Source organism: Ovis aries, chromosome 5 (assembly GCF_016772045.2).
Source record: "Ovis aries strain OAR_USU_Benz2616 breed Rambouillet chromosome 5, ARS-UI_Ramb_v3.0, whole genome shotgun sequence".
Lineage (NCBI taxonomy): Eukaryota > Metazoa > Chordata > Mammalia > Artiodactyla > Bovidae > Ovis > Ovis aries.
In genome coordinates, this window is record NC_056058.1 from 90816714 (window position 1) to 90839635 (window position 22922).

The 22922-nt window shown below is 40.2% G+C and overlaps 1 protein-coding gene across 20 annotated transcripts in view; it reads right to left on the reverse strand.

Moving 5' to 3' along the window:
- Positions 1 to 22922, reverse strand: part of ARB2A (ARB2 cotranscriptional regulator A) — a 407046-nt gene that overhangs the window by 89752 nt on the left and 294372 nt on the right. For 2 of the 20 annotated variants that reach the window (XM_060415998.1, XM_027970516.3), the window contains exon 11: positions 6105 to 6199. The exons of 17 other annotated variants lie outside the window; for them this stretch is intronic. In XM_060415998.1, the coding sequence (XP_060271981.1) occupies positions 6150 to 6199 (50 nt within the window). In that variant the 3' untranslated portion in view covers positions 6105 to 6149. Of the gene's footprint in view, positions 1 to 1726; positions 7835 to 22922 lie in introns of those variants that run through there. One more of the 20 variants, XM_060416000.1, reaches the window with a different exon arrangement.

Consider the following 22922-nt stretch of genomic DNA (forward strand, 5'->3'; position numbering starts at 1 on the left):
GGATATACATATATATATATATATACATATATATATATATATATATATATATACACAGCAGATTCACTTCGTATGTACAGCAGAAACTAATACAACATTGTAAAGCAGTTCAGTCGCTCAGTCGTGTCCGACTCTTTGCAAACCCATGAACTGCAGCACACCAGGCCTCCCTGTCCATCACCAACTCCTGGAGTTTACTCAAACCCATGTCCATTGAGTCGGTGATGCCATCCAACCATCTCGTCCTCTGATGTCCCTTTCTCCTCCTGCCCTCAATCTTTCCCAGCATCATGGTCTTTTCCAATGAGTCAGCTCTTCTCATCAGGTGGCCAAAGTATTGGAGTTTCAGCTTCAGCATCAGTCCTTCCAATGAACACACAGGACTGATCTCCTTTAGGATGGACTGGCTGGATCTCTTTGCAGTCCAAGGGACTCTCAAGAGTCTTCTCCAACACCACAGTTCAAAACCATCAATTCTTCTGCGCTCAGCTTTCTTTATAATCCAACTCTCACAGCCATACATGACCACTGGAGAAACCATAGCTTTGACTAGATGGACCTTTGTTGGCAAAGTAATGTCTCTGCTTTTCAATATGCTATCTACGTTGGTCATAACTTTTCTTCCACGGAGTAGTGTCTTTTAATTTCATGGCTGCAATCACCACCTGCAGTGATTTTGGAGCCCAGAAAAATAAAGTTAGCCACTGTTTCTCCATCTATTTGCCATGAAGTGATGGGACCAGATGCCATGATCTTCGTTTTCTGAATGTTGAGCTTTAAGCCAACTTTTTACTCTCATCTTTCACTTTCATCAAGAGGCTCTTTAGCTCTTCTTCACTTTCTGCCATAAGAGTGGTGTCATCTCATTATTATTGAAAAAGTCATACATATAAACCCAGTTAGTTGTACGGCCCTAGTATATAACCTGTGTGTGAAAGTCGCTCCGTCATTTCTGACTCTTTGCAACCCCATGGACTATACAAGTCCATGGAATTCTACAGGCCAGAATACTAGAGTGGGTAACCTTTCCCTTCTCTAGGGGATCTTCCCAACCCAAGGATCGAACCCAGGTCTCCCGCATTGTGGGTGGATTCTTTACCAGCTGAGCCACAAGGGAAGCCCAAGAATACTGGAGTGGGTAGCCTGTCCCTTTTCCAGCAGATCTTCCAGACCCAGGAATTGAACCAGAGTCTCCTACATTGCAGGTAGATTCTTTATCAACTGAGCTATCAGGGAAGCCCTAGTATATAGCCTACTCCCAGGAAAGGAGAGAATTAATACTTTTGGAAAAATGCTTAATTATTTTAAGAACAACAGAAAAGATCTATCTATTTTATTTCTGGAGAATGGCTTGTTGCTGAGAAAACCTGCCTTGATATGTTATTGGTTTTTCTTAATAGGTTTACAAGGCAATTCAAATTATTTTTCCACATTTCCATCTTTATAGATTTAATATTTTCTAGCTTTTTCTCACCTCTCTAAATGTTCTTTGGTAATACCTCTTTCCTCTTTACTGGAAAGCAATTATTAGTGAGATTTTTCTATCACTTTATTGCCGGTAAATCAAATCTATGGATTCATTTCTGATAGAAATGCCTGTTTCTCTGTCCTTAAGGCAACACGGCCAGGTGTCTCTGGTGTGTCTTCTTCAGACAGTTGATCATTTCTTTAAACCCAAATGGAGTGGTCCAACTGCACTTTTTCTTAGCATTACTTCATTTCTTCATTTCACTTCTTATCTGTCCACACAGGAGATTTCTTCGTAACTTGTATACAATCCCAAATACCAGAATCTTTAAAAAATTATCCCGAGTTTTCCATTTTCCATCTATTTTATATAGGTCAGAGTAAACCAGGTGTGGCAAGCTGAAACATGTGGTCTGTCTGAATTCTCAGGCTATGGGGAGCATACTTAATTCACTCTTAATCAAAGCACTAGGAGAGAATCTCAGAGCTGGAAAAAGATCACGGAAATCATCTGCCTACCCACTATTTACCAATGAGAGGTCCTGAGAAATTCAGCAACTGGACCAAAGGAACATACTGGTTAGTGGGTCTAATCATTCCATACTCACATTGTGCTTTTTCAGTCCTCTGCAATTATTCTGCTCTTCAGGAAGTGAAAATTTTAACTTTTCAGTGTCCTACCTGTTTTGCTTAAAGGACTTTATTGCAGATATAAAAATACCTTGGCTTCTATTTCTAGCACTCTAAATATCCATTTGGGTTCCTAGTGTTTAAAGAAAGCTCCCTTTCTCATTTTCTCTTTTGCCCTCTTTTCTGAGGATTTTAGAGTAGGTTCCTCTCTTCTGACTTTCAACACTAGAAGAGACATGCTTCATTTTGATGTTCACCCATATCTACTTAAAGCATCTTGCCCTTTCTGTTTCAAATCCCTTCAAGACATCCATTTATGAGTCTTTCTTTATAAAACCCATCTAATTACTGGACAACAGCCACATGCTACCACCACGACTTAATCTTCAGCTCTATTTCTTCATATCCTTCAATTTTAGAAACAAAGAACTCTAGAATTGAAATGGATATTACAATATTACAGTTTCTTTAGTCTAATCCCTCCCAAATGTAAGAATTCCTTCTACTGGATTATTGAACAGTGGTCATCGAGTCTTTACTTGAATGCTTTGGAAGCTGGAAAGCTCATTAGTTTACAATGCAATCCATTCCATTTCACAAAAGATACAATCATTATATTGAGCCTATTTAATTTCCATAATGCGCAATCAAATCTAGTAAGTCTTTTGTGAGTCCTTTGGTGCTATAACTTTAAGATCTGGATGCTATTTCACCAGAGTTCAAGAGTGGCTCTCCTGCCACCTGCCCCGTGGAACTGAATACATACCAGCAACTTTACCAAATGATTCCAGGAAAATAATTAAAATTTTTATCTGGGTCTTTTAAATAAAAATTGAAAATCTTCAGCTGATGCTAATTCTACATTTCTCAAGAAACTAGCCTCAATGATATTTTAGTACCTATTTAGTTACACATATAGGAGAAGCTCCAATAAATTTTAATATATTAACTTTTATATTGCTGGAAAACAATATATCCATGAAACTTTATTATTAAAAAAATTTTTTTTTTACTATAGAAAGCATGTGCTTCCAAGAACTACACTCCCAGCATTTATGATGGACAATCCATGTTTTAGAATGCATTCCTTCTAACTTCACTGATTTCTGGGCCAAGTATCAGACTCACCCTTCAATACTTTATTTTGTGAACCTAACTAAAGTGGCAGGTATATATAAAACCGTCTTACCTACAAATGTATACTATATTTTGAAATAAACATAATGAAGACTATTATATATTTAATGTGAACATAGCCCTAAGGCCCTGTGGTATGTTTTGGGAAAAGTCAATAAATAAATAAATATGGTCTATTTTTTAGTCATAAAATCCTGAAATTAAGCAAATATGCTAACTCTTTGGACTGGTTTAACTTCGAGATTCATTTTGGGGGTGGTTTTTAATTTGGTAGCTTTGGGAAAGGGGAAGGCAGGAAGCTGAGGGGTGGATCCTCGTGCGGCAGCTCTGTAAGATGAATTGCTGTCAGGCCAACGCGGCTGGTTACAGTAATAGCTGGAAACCATAAGTGTTACAGGCTTTGAAGTCAGTTCAGCTTTGATGTCTTACTCTCATAGTTAATCGTAAGATAGTATGGAAGAGGAAAAAAATAAGACTTTCCAATACTGTCCTTGGTGTCACTTCTCAGGAAATCCAAGCATGAGAAAAGACTGGTGTCTGTGTGAGCTCTAACAGCACCACGTTGCTCTCTATTCTTAAAAAGTTTTAAATTACTGATGTGACAATGAAGATTATTGGTTAGTTTGGAGAAAGCACATGGATTTGCAAAAACATTCTTATATCTGTTGTTAGAATATGTGAATCAGTCAATGGGAATGCATGTATTAATGATGACAGGTGGCATCATGATGCTAACTAGTACTTAGATCAAATTATACAGCAGGCTTCCCTGATAGCTTGGTTGGTAAAGAATCTGCTTGCAATGCAGGAAACCCTGGTTTGATGGCTGGGTTGGGAAGATCCTCAGGAGAAGGTATAGGCTACCCACTTCAGTATTCTTGGGCTTCCCTTGTGGCTCAGCTGGTAAAGAATCTGCCTGCAATGTGGAAGACCTGGGTTCGATCCCCGGGTTGGTAAGATCCCCTGGAGAAGGGAAAGACTAACCCTCCAGTATTCTGGCCTGGAGAATTCCATGGACTTGTGTATAGTCTGTGGGGTCGCAAAGAGTCAAGACACGATTGAGCAACTTTCACTCTTTATACATATTTGGTTCTCACCCTTGAGGAATTTATCAACTGAGGACTGATAACACTGTCTGGAAGGAATCTTAGACACCATCTAACCCAAGACTAAAACCTAGAGAAGCTGGCTTGTTTTGGAAACAAAACATGAAACTGCCAAGTACACTCATGCATACGCATAAATTAAATGAAGACCAATAGAAATGAAGCAATTAGATTATCCTGTGAATTCTTGACTAGAAAAAAGGATTCTTGGAATTTCATCTTTAGAGCATTGTTTCCCTAACTCCAGTTATTTTTGTAACACTTTTATGCATTCTGCCACATTCATGAACTAACAGCACTACTAAAATGCCTAGTATTTTGTTTACATCAACTCACATTTTCAATTTGCCTAGTCCAAAGCAATAATATCCATTAAAAAGGCTTCATGTGTTATTCATATCTTTTTCTAATACGTGTAAGAATAAACAATGACTAAAACAAAACAAAACAAAACCCAGTTCATCCACAAACTACCAGTAATATACACATAAAACACTGAGATGGAGGACTCAAAGGAAGAATACATCCTAATTATTTCTAGTGGTACTTGAATGAGAACTATGATGTTTAAGTCTATACTCTTTTAAGTATTTAGATGTCCATGTGTCCAGTGACCCAGGATAACTTGAATTTTAAATATTCTTTTTTTTCACCTTTAAGTTCACATGAAAAGCTCTGTTTTGCTTTTGGGGCCTGCCCCAGCTTTCTTCATGAGTAATAAATAATCTATAGTAAAAAAAAATTTATAATACCTATGATAGTACGAGATTTAAGGTAGTAACATAAAACAGCTGAAAGGGAAAGCTTCCTTTCAACTTTCTTAATAGTGCTGTCATGGTGCTTATTGCTTTAAAAGAGAAAAATAAAACTTTCCAGGTACAGAAACAACCTTATAGGCAAGACCTTGAGAGGAAAAAGAAAAGAACAATTAAAGTTCTACGTTTCTTTTGTTTTTGTGTTGGTATCATGTAATGAGAGGAGGAAGAATCCAAAGCCAGATACTAGAAGAAAGAGGTTAACTACACCCCATGAAAACAAAAGGTTATTCCTCTGTTAAAGTTCTTACTCTTTAAGTGCATTAGAATTGACTGTAAACATAAACAAAAGCTACTGGTGGGCAATTAAATTTGAAGAAGTGGCTCATGAAAAGTGGAATATTCAGTATGTATTAGAATCAGTTACACAACATCTGATTTAATAGTTGGATTTTAGTTGTTCTTCTTATAATACATGGTAAATGGTCTCAACAAATCATATTCTGTAATGCAGCGACATGCCAATTTCAGTGTAGTCTAAGGCTTTGTAGGACAAGAACACTGAAGCAAACTAATCTGTAATCCTTTATCTACATTAAAAGGTTGAAAATCTGCAGGCATTTGTAACAAGAACTTTAAAATGAATTTGCCATTCCCAAAGTCATCTCACTAGACAGGAAAGAGGAGCTTGGCATGTGACCACTAAATCTTGGGAGTGCAACACCTCGGGGTTAGAGGGCACCAATGACTTCAACAAATCTCACCAGCCAGGGCAACAGATTAAGCCAGGGGACAGCATGCCCTACAACCCTAACCTGTTAATACCTTCAAATTCCTAAGAATGACCTCCAGTCTGCTCTTTCTTATTAGTTGTTAGTTACACTAATTACAGCTTAACTGGTATTGCTGGTACCAGTTTTTCCCCTCAAAAGACATGCAGAGAAAGGTTATCTCTAAGAGCTTCAAACTATATTAGCCAAATTCTGCTGTGCACATTAGGAGCACTTACCTCCAGTTTTGAATGGGTCTTTTATAGACATCAAAGGAAAAGACACTAAAAGCAATGTGTGTTTGTGGATTCTAGAAAGCGTTTCATGTAGGAAGCTGTAAAAATAAGAACAGTAACTTCTCCTGTGACTAGAACTTTAGAATAGGTTAAAATCAGGTAATTTATTTTTTACGTTTATTTTCAACATATAGGGGCTGGTGATTTCAAATATAAGGAGCTAGTTATACCTTAACCACGATAGTGAAGTAAAAATACTTAGCCCATGAAATCCCCTCAAAATTTATGGTTTTTAGAAAGGGATAATGAAATTTCTATCACGATCTTTTAGAATCATATTAAGTTCAACATTTACATTGATGTTAACCCAACATTATACAGAATTGTGCATAGATTCCAAAGCCCATTTACAAAAGATTCAAATACCATCTGTGAAGCTGCAGTAAATTACCCTGTAACATTAATCTTTAAACCAGGCAGTAAATCAGAACAGAAACATACCAAAGAGATTTAAAGCAAGAGTCATATCTGAGTTATTGAGATTAATGTAAATAGTTTCACATATAACAGTTGTAGGTTCTTAATATCATGTTGTTTTTGCTTTGAATGAAACATATAGAATGACTTCTAAACATTAAAAATAAATAATATCTAAAGGACACCAGTGTTTTTTGTGCATTAAAAAAAAAAAACCTTGCGAAAATGATGATCAAAAAGTGTTGCTAACCTAAGTGAGCTCTGAGTTAAAAATAACAATAACAAAATTCTGATTTTATACAACAGACACATTAGGGAGTGTCTGTTAACATTGTAAAAAGAAACTTAGTTTTACAACAGAGAATCTTTAAACCAAACCCAGTGTTCTTAAAAGATGCTGACCACAGAATTTTGACTTTGATGGAACTCTCTGAGAAAATGAAGATAGATAATTAGAGTACTCTGTGTCGTCAAACCTAAAATGCCATTGATTTTAAGATTCTTCCTTACTTCACTTTAAAAACACTGCCAATTAGACTATGACATGATGCTACCTTATCACATGGACTGCAAGATGTATTTAGACCTTAGGTAGCTAAAACTGCATCTTGTAATCACAATGAAATATAGTATTTTATAATAAACTGACTGGTCTACAATATATCTAGTGAATAAGCTTTTTATGCGTATCTGTGAGAGACAGCAATACTTTTACTGTATATAAAGCATTGAGGGGACACTGACCATATTGAAAAGCAGAGACATTACTTTGCCAACAAAGGTCCATCTAGTCAAAGCTATGGTTTTTCCAGTAGTCATGTATGGATGTGAGAGTTGGACTATAAAGAAAGCTGAGCACCGAAGAATTGATGCTTTTGAACTGTGGTGTTGGAGAAGACTCTTGAGAGTCCCTTGGACTGCAAGGAGATCCAACCAGTCAATCCTGAAGGAAATCAGTCCTGAACATTCATTGGAAGGACTGATGTTGAAGCTGAAACTCCAATACTTTGGCCACCTGATTCAAAGAACTGACATTTGAAAAGACCTTGATGCTGGGAAAGATTGAAGGTGGGAGGAGAAGGAGACAACAGAGGATGAGATGGTTGGATGGCATCACTGACCTGATGGACATGAGTTTAAGCTCCAGGAGTCAGTGGTGGACAGGGAGGGCTGGCGTGCTTCGCGTCCATGGGGTTGCAAAGAGTCGAACACGACTGAGCGACTGAACTGAACTGATCATATATTTTCTATCTTCTCTGAGGACAGAAGAGGAGGAAGAGCAACTGATTCATTTGTGATTTCAGTTTGCTTGTCTAATTTGTTGATTAACTAAGACTTCTTTCCACCAAGGATTTAAGGCAGATGATGAGGAGATCATGCACAATCAAATAATCAGGGGAATGAGAAGGAGAAAACCAGAACTGGAGAAAAGAATAAAAGCAACCAGATTGTAAGAATTTGTATTATTTCATTTAGATACAAAAATAATTGATGAATAACAAAATAGGTCCCAGATTTTTATTTTTTCCATTGTACTTTTAAAAATAAAGCATAATACATTATCTGTGAGAGTTGAGGGACACTTTTTCCAGAAATACAGAACCCTGGTAATCCCCCCAAATTTCTATAAAACAGATGACAACAATATATTGGTTTGGCCGAAAAGTTAGTTTGGATTTTTCTGTAACAGCTTACAGAAAAACCTGAATGAACTTTTTGGGCAACCCAACGTTGTTATGTATTAGAAGATAAATACCAAATCAGAGTATGACCAAGACAGATATTAAATACTGCGAAAAGTAACCTGCACATATCAGCTGCTCTCCCTTGAAAAGATTAATTTGATGGCACCAGTGGATAAAGCAGGATTAACAGAAGAACTAGTGGACTGTCTGTGTGTGTTCAAATGTTAACACTGATCTATGGTACAGATCCTATTAAGCTATCTTAGGATATAGGTGCGTAAATGCCACCCTAGGACTCACAAGCACCCACAGGAGTAATACTGCAAGGAAGCCCTCCACACAGTGGCAAGCAGGAATCAGTAAACACAGCAAAATGACCCATGGGGAAACTATTATACAATCACAAACTTGAATAACAGTCTGCTGAGGGATCAGTTTGAGTGTTCAAAACGTAGACTCTTCTTGTATTTAGATATCCCACATTTCTCTTCTCTGTGCATCAGATAACATAAGCATCTGATTGTGGCACATACGTTAAATCTTCCAAGAGCCTAGAGAAACTGACAGGACAGCTGTAGTGGACATATACAAAACCCTTCTCTGGGGAAGCACTCTTCAACTCACATAGCCTTTTGCTGGGCTGTTAATGACCACGTCCTGCCCCAGTCCCAACCTCCTCATAGATGTGGCTGGCCCAGACTGACCAGTCACAGTGGGTTCGGTCCTATTAGTTCAATCTCTTTGGTTCCAGGGATGAGTTCAGGGATCCTCATGGTACCCCATCAGGGCCAGTCTTCAGTTTTCACTAAGATTCTTATTCGGATACTTGAGCTTTTTCTCAGGCGTAATGCTGAATAGAAGATGCTACACCTGCTTGTATCTACCCTCTCTTTCTGTGTGAAGACATCTCTGTCTGCAGGCAAGAAAGAATGAGGTCAACAGGCAAAGGAAAGTAGCGAAGGAGATAGAGGAAGCGTCTTGGTAACAGTTTGAGCCTTAGACTCTAGTAGTGCCAGAAGCAGATCGAACCCTGGGTTTTCCCATTTACATTAATCAATAAATTGCTGTTTATTTTTGGTAAGCAGCCTGAAGTGGACTTATGCAATTTGAAGAGTCTGTACTAACACAGTAATTGAAAAGAGTAGATTATATTCTACTCTGTTTTCCAACTTCTGTATTTATGCGTGCACATTTGAATTTTCACATATGCATTTAAATCTGTAAAATAATTACTCAGTAAATTTTAATAGTGGCATTTTTTCAAAATGTTAATACATGTTTAAGGGCAAGACCTGATGCGAAGAACTGACTCATTGGAAAAGACCCTGATGCTGGGAAAGATTCAAGGCGGGAGGAGAAGGGGACAACAGAGGGTGAGATGGTTGGATGGCATCACCAACTCGATGGACATGAGTTTGAGCAAGTGCTGGGAGTTGGTGATGGACAGGGAGGCCTGGCATGCTGCAGTCCATGGGGTCACAAAGAGTTGCACACGACTGAGAGACTGAACTGAACTGAAGGGCAAGAACTTTCTGGATTATCCATGTAAATGCTATAGGTAACTGAAAGGGTAAGCCAAAGTAATTTATACTGAGTTTTCTAATACTTTAAAATAATGAAGGGAGAGGGGCAGAGGGAGAGGAGGAATAATTTATTCTCCTGATGTTTTTCTAGGCACAATTAAAAGTAGTTTGCATTGGCACAAGAGCTTGGTAGGGTAAAAACTGGCACAGAAATGTACTGGGAAGCAAGAGAAAGCTGGCCTAAGATCATGGCTTTGTTGCAGATAATGCCCTGAATATACAATTCACTAATAAACAACTGACAGCTACATACAGCTATTTCTCTTGGTTAAGAAAACAGAAGGCCTTGGACAACAGATGCTTTTTCCAGAATGAATTTTCATATTGCTTGAACTATAACATGTAAACCACTTTAAGAACTGACTGGAAAATAACTGTCATCTGGCATTACGATTCGAATGAGCTATATTCCACTTCAAGTTGAGTTATAAAGAACTCCAATAAAAATATCTCTGTTCTCAAAATAATTACTTATCCCCTACTTTCTAAATATCTTATCAAATTCCAACATAGTTAACTTTTAGAAACCTTAAGTTTTCAGGCTGTCTACCTTCAAGCTGTTCTCGGTGGTAAGGGTCTAAAAAGGCAACTGCCCAGTGGAATGCCCCAAACATGAGTCCACCCAAGCAGACCTCTCAAAATTATTTACCTAGTAACTGTTTTAGTATTTCAGGGATTTTCATAAGTGACATAAATTCATAAGAAACAGACTATCAGTGCTGCACCTTAATAGACTTTTGACCTGTCTTCAAAACAAAATTTGTCTGCTGAAATAACAAGCTAAAAAGTGTCGCTCAGTGTTTAAGGACAAAGCAAGGGTGTCAAGGGCTTCTCTGGTGGCTCAGATGGTAAAGAATCTGCCTGCACTGCAGGAGACTGGGGTTTGATCCCTAGGCTGGGAAGATCCCCTGGAGAAGGGAATAAGGGAATGGCTACGCACTCCAGTATTCTTGCCTGGAGAATTCCATGGATAGAGGAGCCTGGCAGGCTACAGTCCATGGGATTGCAGAGCTGGGCATGACTGAATGACTAACACTTTCAAGGGTGCCAAGACTTACGCGTTTCTGATGGCTTCTGACACTGGTAAGTTTGCCTGATCTGGGGGAAAAAATTTAATCTTTTTCAAATTCTATACATGGACAGGGAGGCCTGGCGTGCTGTGATTCATGGGGTTGTGAAGTCGTACACGACTCAGCGGCTGAACTGAACTGAACTGAACTAAGAACTCATTTTAGAAAGTTTTACGAAGATTGCTATATATATATATATCAAAGCATTTCAATATTCACAGATGGAAGCAAATTGGACTTAATAAAGATCTACAGGCTTTAAATTTTATTTTAAAAAGCATTATTAAGCATTGAGTTGTTCTTTATGCCTTGCTAAGTAGTTTTCAATAATTCTTAAGAGTTTTTGCTTGCTTGCTTGTTTGTTTTTTACTTCTCAGAGTGACTCTGTAAAGGGATATATCACTCATTTTTATTTCATATGAGAATGAAACAGAGATGAATTGATTATTTATCTTAAATCAGTTGTTTGGTATGTACATTTACTTATTTCTATCTCCAGTATCAGGCACTAGGCTACTTACTTAAGACACCGTCTTTGGTACCTGATGGTTTTTTCAATTAAACTCTTCCCAGTGTTTCTTATGATTTCTCAGTAAACATAAAGGAGCTGATAGACAACTTTTTATCAAAGCCTAGAGGAGACAACTGACTCTTGAGAAGAACAGGCCAGTGGATCTGCCGACTGTTAGCTTTTCTAGATTTGCTGATCAGCAGTGCAAAGGCAAACCATCTGTAAGCTTTACGCTAGTACAAAATTATTTTATTTCTTGAAAGAAAGGCCTTCAGAACCTTGGTCTTAGTATTAAGACTGAGGCTATCTGCCATAAGTCAATATAAGGACCGGTCACCCGAAGAAAGATTTTGTGTCTTAGATGACAACAAATCAACAGAAGCACTACAATTAAAGAGATCATCTGTTATGCTGTTCAATGTCTCCTTAAGATCGATATATTAATCTTTACACTTAATGTTGAGCAAATATTTTTCCGATGCATTCTGAAAGATCTATGTAATTAGTTTCATGTACTGAGTACAATCTATCTAACTTTTTGCCATAGTTGTTGCAATTTTAGCCCTTGAATTTAACTCTCAGTTGCAGTAACTAATCATAGCCTAGATTTCTAGTCAAAACCAAGTCTTTTCACTTTTTCTCCCATTCCTGACTCGGTGTCTCTCCTCTCTCTTCTCGCGCCTTCCACTTAACAGCTCCTAGTTATCTTTCAAGTCTTAGCCCTAGTCATCCCTGTGCTCAAGCGCTTCTTCCTCTGGGTCCTCCTTCTGTCCTTTCCTCTAACCCTGGCCACTGGTGAGGTGATCCTGGGTTTTTCTCACCTCTTTCGTCTAGCCAACCTATGTGTGCCTTGCCTCATTCTGACCCTCAGGGCCTAGCCCCTAACAGGTACTTAGTAGATGTTTAATCGCCGAGGGAGTATAGGGGATAATGCTGCTGCTTACGAGAATGTGAGGGCAGGGAACGAGGGGAAAACAGGAGTTGGTTTGGGGCTACAGCAAGGATTTCTGAAAGATGGCCCAAAGCTGCTCTGCTGGCACTATCCTTTTGCTTTTCACGTTCTGGTATAGCACCTCTGATCTACGTAGCTCATATTTTACCTGATGTACTTAAAATATGAATATTGTTAGTAGTATGTACATGCACATGTTTTTAGAACAAATGAGAAATCAATCATTGCAGAACTGAATAATATTTGCAAGAGTAGGGGCATCATAAAATATGTGTGGTCAGATAATGTAATTTAATGTACATGTACATTTGTGATCAGGACAGGTAGAGCTCTGTGAGCGAGTCTTAGAATGCATACAGAAGCAAACATACTGATTTTTAATACAAGGTATTCCACTGAGTAACTCGGATTACTGCTGTCCTCACTAAAACAATGACAGAAAATGTATATGTGCTTTTTAGCAGAAAGTGTTATTTCATTTAAATGTGGTTTTATTTCAACTGCAGTATCACTGGATCAACTGTGAGAAAATATTTAAATCTCACAAATTCAAGCACCTTCTGTTTCCTAAATGTTCACATGGTGCATATATGTGCACAGAGAATATTCACCAAATAAATTGTTTATTGACTAATGCAAGGAACTCAGTTCAAAAATAAAAATGATATATATTTTTTATGGAGTGTGCCATTTCTGGAAACTTGAATAAAAAGGATAAAGATTCTTTCACTTTTCATTTAAAAGCGTAACATTCTTGTTAGTGTTTTACTTAAAATTTCGTGGCCCAGAAGACAAAATGTACGGCTTTAGATTCACTGCTTTAATGAAGTGACACAGAGGCAGCAAAACATTCTTTTCTACCTGTGGTGCTGCTGTGATTGCCTTTCCAGGAGAGAAAAGAACACCACAATAAATCCCTATATGGTAAGTCTTTTCCCACCTCTTCTGTTTAAATCTCAAAGGCAATACATATTTAGCAAGCAGACAGGTGCCATAAAAATATGTTTGAAATGAGGTAATCATTTATAATATTTGCATGTGTTTAATGACATGATTACAGAAAGAATGATTTACATTTCACATAGTGAGCAAACTTACTCAGTGTCTACTTAGATTTAGCAATGTTCTTAAAACTATTTATGAAACAATCAGTGTCTAAACACTTGCTATCAGCTGTTTTAGCTCTGCTTTTCATAAATATAATACAATCACAACAAATTAAAGGCAAGTCACTTGACTGTCCTGTTACATTAGCTTGATGAAATTACTGGCTGGCAAGGCTTAGCAGAGAGTGACAGGGTTTTCTCAATAGGCACACATATCAATTTTTCTGGGGAAAGTAAGAATCATATCTTTATCAAAATTTCCCAGATTTTCTTCCTAAGATAACGCTTCTCAATCTCACTGATGAGAGTACAGTTATTGTGCTCCTAAAACAGAAATAAGTAGCTACTGCAATTCTTCACTCCATAAAGTCATTCATTGGTAAGGGGAAAACGTTATTTTTCTTGCAAGTTTTCTGACCTAGGGATAGAACGCAGATCTGGGACTGTCTGGCTCCGTGGCTAATGCTCTTTCCTTTCCATTGCAGGCTTCCCTTGTGGCTCAGCTGGTAAACAATCTGCCTGCAATGCAGGAGACCCTGGTTTGATTCCTGGGTCGGGAAGATCCCCTGGAGAAAGGATAGGCTAGCCACTCCAGTATTCTTGGCCTTCCCTGGTGGCTCTGATATTAAGGAATCTGCCTGCAATGGGCTCTATCCTGGAGTTGGGAAGATCCCTGGGAGAAGAGAAGGGCAACCCACTCTAGTATTCTGGCCTGGAGAATTCCATGGACAGAGGAACCTGGCAGGAGTTGCAAAGAGTTGTATACAACTGACCGACTTTCACTTTCAGACTTTCATCATAGCCCTCTTATTTAACTCCTTTGCAGGAAAAAATAAACAAGTCTCTCTGTGTTCCTACACTGCTCCCCACCGCTTCCAAACTCACACCTTATATTTTCTGTCAGGAGTGGTAGGTGTTACGGGTTGAACTGGGTTCCCCCCCTAATTTATATCTTGAAGTCCTAACCCTCAATACCTTAGAAGTTGACATTATTTGGAGACAGGGTCTTTACAGAAGAAAAGAAGTTATAATGAGGTCATTAGGGTGGGCTCTAATCCAATGTGACTGGTGTCCTTATGAAAGGGGGAAAGTTGAACACAGAAAAACGCACAGAGGAAAGACAACATAAAGAGAAGATGGTCACGTAAAAGCCAAGGGGCGAGGCCAGGGACATATCTAAGACTTAGCCCCAGAGAGAACCGACCCTGCGCATACCCTAACCTTGCATGGCAGTCTCCAGAACTGGGAGCCAATAAATTTGTTCTTTAAGCCACTCAGTCTGTGGTACTTTATTATGGCAGCCCTAGCAAACGAATATAGTGGGCTCTGGACAAAAAAGCTAGTGAGTGCTCAGTGAAGAAATAACATGAATAAAGGCAGGACTGGGCTTGCATTTGGGAGGGACGATTGCAATCGAGCAGGAGACCAGGAAGGAGAGGTCTCAGCGGTCGCCACGGTATGGGGAGCAGTGTCACACCCTTTGCCCACTCCTGTACTCCATCCTTGTGGCCATATCCAATCTGCAGGGCACTGTTCTGTGCTTGCCTATGGAGACTCATATAATTATTAGAGGCTGGGAACAACTTCAGAGACGATTCCTTTCAATTGTACAACATTATATCGGTTTTCAGACAGTCTCTATTTAAATCCTTCAAATCAGAATCGGCCCCCCTACCTAGTTGTCAGTTGACAACCAAGGAAGCAAACTTCGTAGCTGCCTTCCAATTATTACAGTTCCAAAGTCATTTCCCAATGTCAGATAGTAAGTTTTCCAGCAACTGAGACGACAGTCTTTTTTGTTCTTTCATGTCTTTAGTTTTGGCTAACAGTCAGTGAGCACTTACTATGTAAAATTTCCTAAGATGCAAAAGAGTGATTTATGAGCTATAAAAAAAATTCCCAGATGAGGTACAGTGAAAATACAATAGAGAGAAAAATTATTGGGTGTCTACTGTTTAAGGGAATTCCTAGGGGTTTCTTTTCACATGACCTAATTTTATCTGTTTATCAACTCCCTCACCCTGCGGATTGCTAGACATTATTTCACAGATGAGAAACTGAGGCTGAAAGAAGGAAGTCATTTCAAGCAAGAGATGGTAGGTTACTGAGCTGAGATTTTTGAACCCAAAAGTTTGGCCTGTCTTCCAAACCATGCCTTAAGCTATGGGGCCAAACCTCCTCTGGCTGAGAATATTTGTTAACAGTTGATTTTTATCAGAGGCAATATCCATGTAACAAGAGAACTATAACTCTAAATCAACATGAAGACCCCTGATACCTGATACCTCATCATATTTATCACAAGTTGTCATCACGTTTGTTTAATGTTTACATTAACAAATAACTGAATCTAGCTTAAATTTTAATTAGGATGGTGTTATGAGCTGAATTGCACCCCATAAAAATTTCTGTGTTGAAGTTCTAATTCCCCCAAACATGACCTTATTTAAAGACAGGATCTTTACAAAGATATTTAGGTCAGTTCAGTCACTCGGTCATGTCCAACTCTTTGCGACCCCATGAATCGCAGCACGCCAGGCCTCCCTGTCCATCACCAACTCCTGGAGTTCACTCAGACTCACGTCCATCCCCTAATCTAAGGACTGGTGTCCTTCTAAGAGGAGGAAACTTGGACTCAGATATGTACACTAGGGAGACAATGTGAAGAGATGGGGGGAAGGTGGCCACCTGCAAACCTGAAACAGAGAGCCTTCCTTCAGAGCCCTCAGGAGGAAGCAATTCTGCAACACTTAGCTTTCAGACGTCTAGCATCCAGAACCATGAAACAGATAATTTCTATTCTTTAAGCCACCCGAGCTACAGTACTGTGTTATGGCAGCCCAAGCAAACCAATATGTGATATGTTAAAACGAATTCTCTTTTAATAAAATGGCATATAATAAGACTTGCCCACTACTCAGTCAATAATATCCAAAGTCTTACAGCTGTTTCAGGGGCATTATCATCTACTCCAAGACAACAATGCAACTTAACACAGCTTATACACCTCCCCGGTCAGTGCACAGAATTCTAAAAGGAGGAAGAAGAGGACTAATTGTTAAATAGTTTAGTTACTCCTTTGGAAAAGAAGACATGATATGTTAAACAGGTTGCATAGATTTAGAAGAGAACATTGATTTTAAATCAATGGAAGGCCTCAATTTTTCGTTTTCTGAACATAGTCTTTGGCAGGCAGTCAATAGAAGAATCAATAGCAATAAGTAAAGCTGGTTTGTATTTAGAATTTTGTTGGAAGCTGGGGAAGGAAACCTAAGAAACTCAAGTTCAATGCCAAAGCAGCTGATTTTGCCACTGGCAGAAATCACAGCAGAGCTCATAGCTAAAGAGTGAGGTGGTAGACCAGCAGCCCAACATACCAACCTGCTAACTGTTTTCTGGAGGAAGCCCCTTGGGTAAACCACAGTTTCCCAAAGCTTCTCGTTACATTTCTCTTCACTGGTGGTAATCATGATAATGCTAATACCTTGTTTTATGATTTTACTGAGTACTGGGGTAGATTTACTTCATGACAGATCATCTTTCAATTGGCTGGGGCTATAATCACAGGAACTGACCCTGCCTTCAAATCTAACAATCCATAGATCTCATTTGGCTTCTTCAAACATGACAAGTAGGGAGAATACTACTGTGATACACAGGATTTTGATATTTTCAAATGCTTTTTAAAATTGCAAAGTAAACATTCAGAAACATGAAAATGATTTGGGCTTATATTCTAAATATAGGTTAACTTCACCGAGGTATATAAACACACTAATTGCAATTGTAAATTACCATGTTGTACAGGAAAACAGACATATGGCAGGTGTCTTCACTCACTGAGCTACACTACAGTTCTTTAACATTAATGGGCATCTGATTTAAAAAAATCTAATTTTTTAGCAATGCCTTTCTAACTGATACGTTCCAATAATCCATCATTTAGAGAATTGCATTCCTTTTCTTTTACAGAAACTACAAAACTGAGTAAGAATGAAAAGACCAGATTTATTATTCTGAAACATCGCTTTATAATGAAAGACTAGAAGAAGCGTATTTTTAGGAATCCTAGATTTTCTGGAATCTTCACTTAGGAATATTCCTTGCATTTTTAAATTGTACAATACACAAAGCAAATTTAAAAAAAAATCATCAGTAATATCTATTATATTTCCCTGTTCAGTTCAGTTTAGTTCAGTCGTTCAGTCATGTCCGACTCTTTGCAACCCCATGAACTGCAGCATGCCATGCCTCCCTGTCCATCACCAAATCCCAGAGCTCATTCAAACTCACGTCCATCGAATCAGTGATGCCATCCAGCCATCTCATCCTCTGTCGTCCCCTTCTCCTCCTGCCCCCAATCCCTCCCAGCATTCGAGTCTTTTCCAGTGAGTCAACTCTTTGCATGAGGTGGCCAAAGTATTGGAGTCTCAGCTTCAGCATCATTCCTTCCAAAGAACACCCAGGACTGATCTCCTTTAGAATGGACTGGTTGGATCTCCTTGCAGTCCAAGGGACCCTCAAGAGTCTTCTCCAACACCACAGTTCAAAAGCATCAATTCTTCCGCGCTCAGCTTTCTTCACAGTCCAACTCTCACATCCATACATGACTACTGGAAAAATCATAGCCTTGACTAGATGGACCTTTGTTGGCAAAGTAATGTCTCTGCTTTTCAATATGCTATCTAGATTGGTCGTAATTTCCTTCCAAGGAGTAAGTGTCTTTTAATTTCATGGCTGCAATCACCATCTGCAGTATATATGTGTTAATATACTTTTCCGTAAAAAATAAAAGAATGACATCATAGAGTTTAACAAACTGTTCTGCCTCATTTAATAATCTTCTGAACTGTCTGTCAATTTTCACCATGAATGGAATTCCTTTTTTACTTAACTCTTTGCTGAACATTGATTTGTTTCTAATTTTTGTTCTTAAAATTTAAAAAAAAGCTGTGATGATCACCTTTATCACTACATTTTTACACACATCTAACAATATTTTCTTATAAATAGTCTTAACAGTTGAAATGATAGACCAAAGGAAAAGCACATTTTAAACATTTCCCATATGAATTACTCGATAGTCTTTTATGAAGGTGGTTATCAACTTATACAACCACAGATGGACTTGCTAAATACTTGTTTCTATTATTTTGTTCATCACGACCACAACACTGTGTTCAAATTATTGTAGTTTCATAGCATCTGGTAAGAAAAGGTCCTAACTCCTTACCTTCAAAAATTCTTTTTTCCTTTTTTCTGTTTTCAGTTTAGAATCACTCTGTCAAGTAATATTCCCATATTCCACTAGGATTTTTATTGGAATTAAATTGTAGTTTTCATTGTAAAAACATTTTTCTACATCGATAAAACAATTTTGAACCTAAAAGTACTTCATAAATGAATTCTGCCAAGGAAGCTAGTACTTTTAATAAGAAAGACTATTTCTAGAAGAAAGTCATAATTCTAAAAAATAAATCCTTAGGACACAGTTTTAGTATAATAAACAATGATGCATAGTTCTTACATTTTTAAAATATGAAATTACAGAAAATGGTTAGATGCTACTTTAAGAGCAGAATAATGTTTTGGACTAAGAAGTTTTCTTAGACAAGAGGTAGGAAAACCTCTAGGGAAGGGAGAGATTGATTTTTATGATAGGAATCTAATTAAAATGCCAAGGATTGATAAAAGCATAAAAATAATACTCAATACATTATTTGGTATGGATTTGAAAGACTTACGTAATAAGTGATTCAGAGTATTTTTTTACTGTACTGAGCTAGACACCCAGAAAATACAGACTCAAAGAAAAGCAGGAATTACCTATTAGTTTTCAAGGGAAAACTCTTAAAAATAAGATGGCCAATGGGAAGGTGTTTCTTAAATTCTAAAATTGTAGATCGACAGAGAGTCACGGTCCCCGCTGAAAATGTGCTGAAGGCTACCATCAGCATTTGAGGAAAAAGCACATACGTACAGAGGTGATTTAAGATGTACCATTGAAAAAGCCACCCGGGAGTGTAGGATCAACTATCACAAATCTCCTCTAAAAAGCATTTCTGAGCTCAAAAGAAAGTAAGGGTAATTCCCAGGGAATAAACCAAACGTAGCTGAAAAGCGAATTAGGAAAAAAAAAAAAAACCCACATCTTTCAAGAAAGCGAGGAGAACAAGCAAACTCCTGTGTTTCATCATGGGCTCTGGGCGGGCTCTGTGCGCTCTTTCTACTGCGTCCTCAAACCTTCCCCTGGAGGCAACGATTATCCTGGACTCTGTTTACTCAAAGTTCGGCTTGGTTTTGCTAGAAATGATACACTGACAGAGTCTTCTGTGACTTGAGCTTTCTGCTTAATGTTGTATTCATAAGAACATGTGTACTGATAACCACTAGGAATGAGAGACACAATGACTTTTCAATTAGTAAAAAAGAGAAACAAAATCCAAATCCACCTATGTATTGTAATGTACCTTAAAGCCAAGGTCAGGGAAAAAGACAAAGCAGCAATAAACTTCAACCTCATCTTTCTCAATTTTCCTAAAGAGCTCCCATTTCCCTCCCTTATGTATTCTTATGTATTACTTTTTTCAACTGATGGAGCGCTTCATGCTAAATGCCTTGAAGTGAACCCCAGAGACCCGTTTCCCCAGGTTGGCCCTGACCAGGAATGAGGGCCCCTCAGCTGGAAAGACTGGGGAGGCACAGGATGGTGGCTGGGGCAGAGAGGAAATGGTGCAGAGCAGTACGAGTGTGCAAAGTAGGGTCCCCCATAGTTGGGGGCGAGCCAAAATGGAGTCCTGATGTCAGGGAAAAGCACACTGGTCTCCCTGCCAACGGAGGCCCAGCAGTGGGGAGAAATCAGGGCTTGGCCAACTGCCCATCTCACTCCAGTTATAGAATCAAACTCGGACCCAGTCCTTCTACAGCCAGAGCTGCCCAGCGATGGCCTGCTGGGGTGCGGGCTTCGGCCACTGCAGGGAGTGTTTCTCCAGGCTGTTTCCTACGCATCTCTTCCTGCATGCCTGTCTGCATTTTCGAGCGTGCTGCAGGATCATCATTTTGCAGAAGCCCAGAAGGTTCTCAGTGTCCACTTTGCTCCAGCCCCATTTTCAGCAGCGGCTTCAGCTTGCACGTTGTTGGCGAGGCTCAGCGGCTGGGCCTCCAAGTGGCAGGTGGTCATCTGGCTCAGCACCTTTCCCAACAGAGCCCCCATGGCAAACCCCACGTGGGCCTGTGGGTACCCCAAGGTCTTGCCTCTTGCGCCTCAGCCCCTTCACCAGCTGCCCCATCTCTTTCTCTGCGGCCAGAGGTCTTCTGGCAGTGCTGGCGTCTGGGCGCACTGCCGGGGACTAAGTCAGGCCGGGGGAGGGTGCCTGTGACCCCAGGAGGGCTTGGGAACCAGGCCCCCACCTCGCCAGATCCGACCTGGGGCCCACAGGGCACCATCTGGCCCAGGAATTCATACGGCAGGGGTGCTGGAGGAAGCCCCCATCCATTAGGACCTGGGCGCACCCCCGGCCTGACCCCCGGCAGGACCATCACCTGGTGAGGCCCGCCTGGGCGCTCAACCAGATCGGGGTGTCAGCTTGTCCCCTGCACTGGTCCTCCCAAGCCCGTCCCCACCACTGGGAAAGTTTGAGGGCCTGTGTCTCTGGCCATGGACGTAAGACGGCTCCTGAGCAGGGATTCTGGTAGGAACTCATGGCTCTCAAGGCTTCCGAACAAGGCCCCAGCCTCACCCTGGAGCCTTGTCACCTAGTGGGCTGAGATGGGCAGTGCGGGCAGGAGAAGCTGAGGCCGAGGGTGTGTATGGGAGATGGCAGGAAATCTGCTAGATCTTACGGATAATTCCTTGGTCCCCAGGCTTAAGGCAGGAGGTCCCTTATCCTGAACTTTGCTTCCAACTTGCTCCAAAGTACAAGTCTCTCTCCTGGGCTTTGCAGCTCCAAACTGTCTGGGATCCCTTAGTCTTTGGCCCCATCCTTTCCCTAAAGGGAGCCCAGGCAATTATTTTCAATTTTTTAGAAGCCTGGTATCTGATCCCTTTCCACCACAGTATCTGAAAGACCACTTTTTTGCCCCACAAGTACGAGTTAAGTATCTTTATGCTATCCCTTAATTCATTAACTGTCGCCTTCCTGCTATTTTCAAGATCACAAGCGCTGCCAAGTCCCTGTGCTCTAAGAAAATGAAGCATCCTTCCCGGAATTTCCAGTGAACATCAGTTTACTGTCAGATTCTCTCCATCCCCACACTTTGTCAGATGCCACTCTCTCAGCGGGGGCTAAGTCTCCTGGCTAATTCCATGCTTGACTCACTGGTCCTTCGAGGCCTTTGCTCCCCGTCCTGCCTCAGCCCCCTGGTCCAGAGTTTCCACATACACAGAGACCTACATGTTTCATCTTCCTCCCCTCTGGAGACAGGTCTCTGGGCTGGTCCCACCTGTGGTTCTGTGACACTCTTCATGATACCTTGCTCACCAACATCAGGTTCCCCTCTCCCATTAGAGACCCAAGGATCTTAGAATATTTGTCCCCCATTACAGTCTCAGCTCCGACACCCTGGTTGGAGAAAGCTTAAGGAGGGAGGTGGAAGAGAAGATCAGATCTCAGCTTCCAAGGAGGAGCTCTGGGAAAGGAGAGAGGAGTGATCTTGGCTGGACAGTTGCAGCCTCGGACCTGTTCGCTCTCCAACTCAACCACGAGGAGGCTCTACTCTAACCTACATCTACTGATACCGCTCTTGAAGTTATCAGTGACCTTCCAACTGTCCAATCTGATGGCCTTTTTAAAGTCTTCATCTTATTAAATTCTCTATAGTATCTGACAACGCTGACTACTCTTCTGGCACCTCTGTTTTAAATTTCCATGAAACAGTCAGTTCAGTTCAGTTCAGTCACTCAGTCGTGTCCGACTCTTTGCGACCCCACAAATTGCAGCACACCAGGCCTCCCTGTCCATCATCAACTCCCGGAGTTCACTCAAACTCACATCCATCAAGACGGTGAAACCAACTAGCCATCTCATCCTCTGCGTCCCCTTCTCCTCCTGCCCCCAATCCCTCCCGGCATCAGAGTCTTTTCCAATGAGTCAACTCTTTGCATGAGGTGGCCAAAGTACTGGAGTTTCAGCTTTAGCCCAATCTATATTCTGGCCCTAATTTCTTTTCATTTCCAGGCTGAGATCCCCACTGGCTTCCCAGGTGGTGCTAGTGGTAAAGAACATGCCTGCTAAGGCAGCAGAGGCAAGAGACAGAGGGTTTGATCCCTGGGTCGGGAAGATCCCCTGAAGGAGGGCATGGCAACCCACTCCAGTATTCTTGCCTAGAGAATCCCATGGACAGGGGAGCCTGGTGGACTGCAGGATTGCAAAGCATCAGACAAAACTGAAGTGACTTAATGTATACACACACACACACAATCTCCACTGCCCTCAATC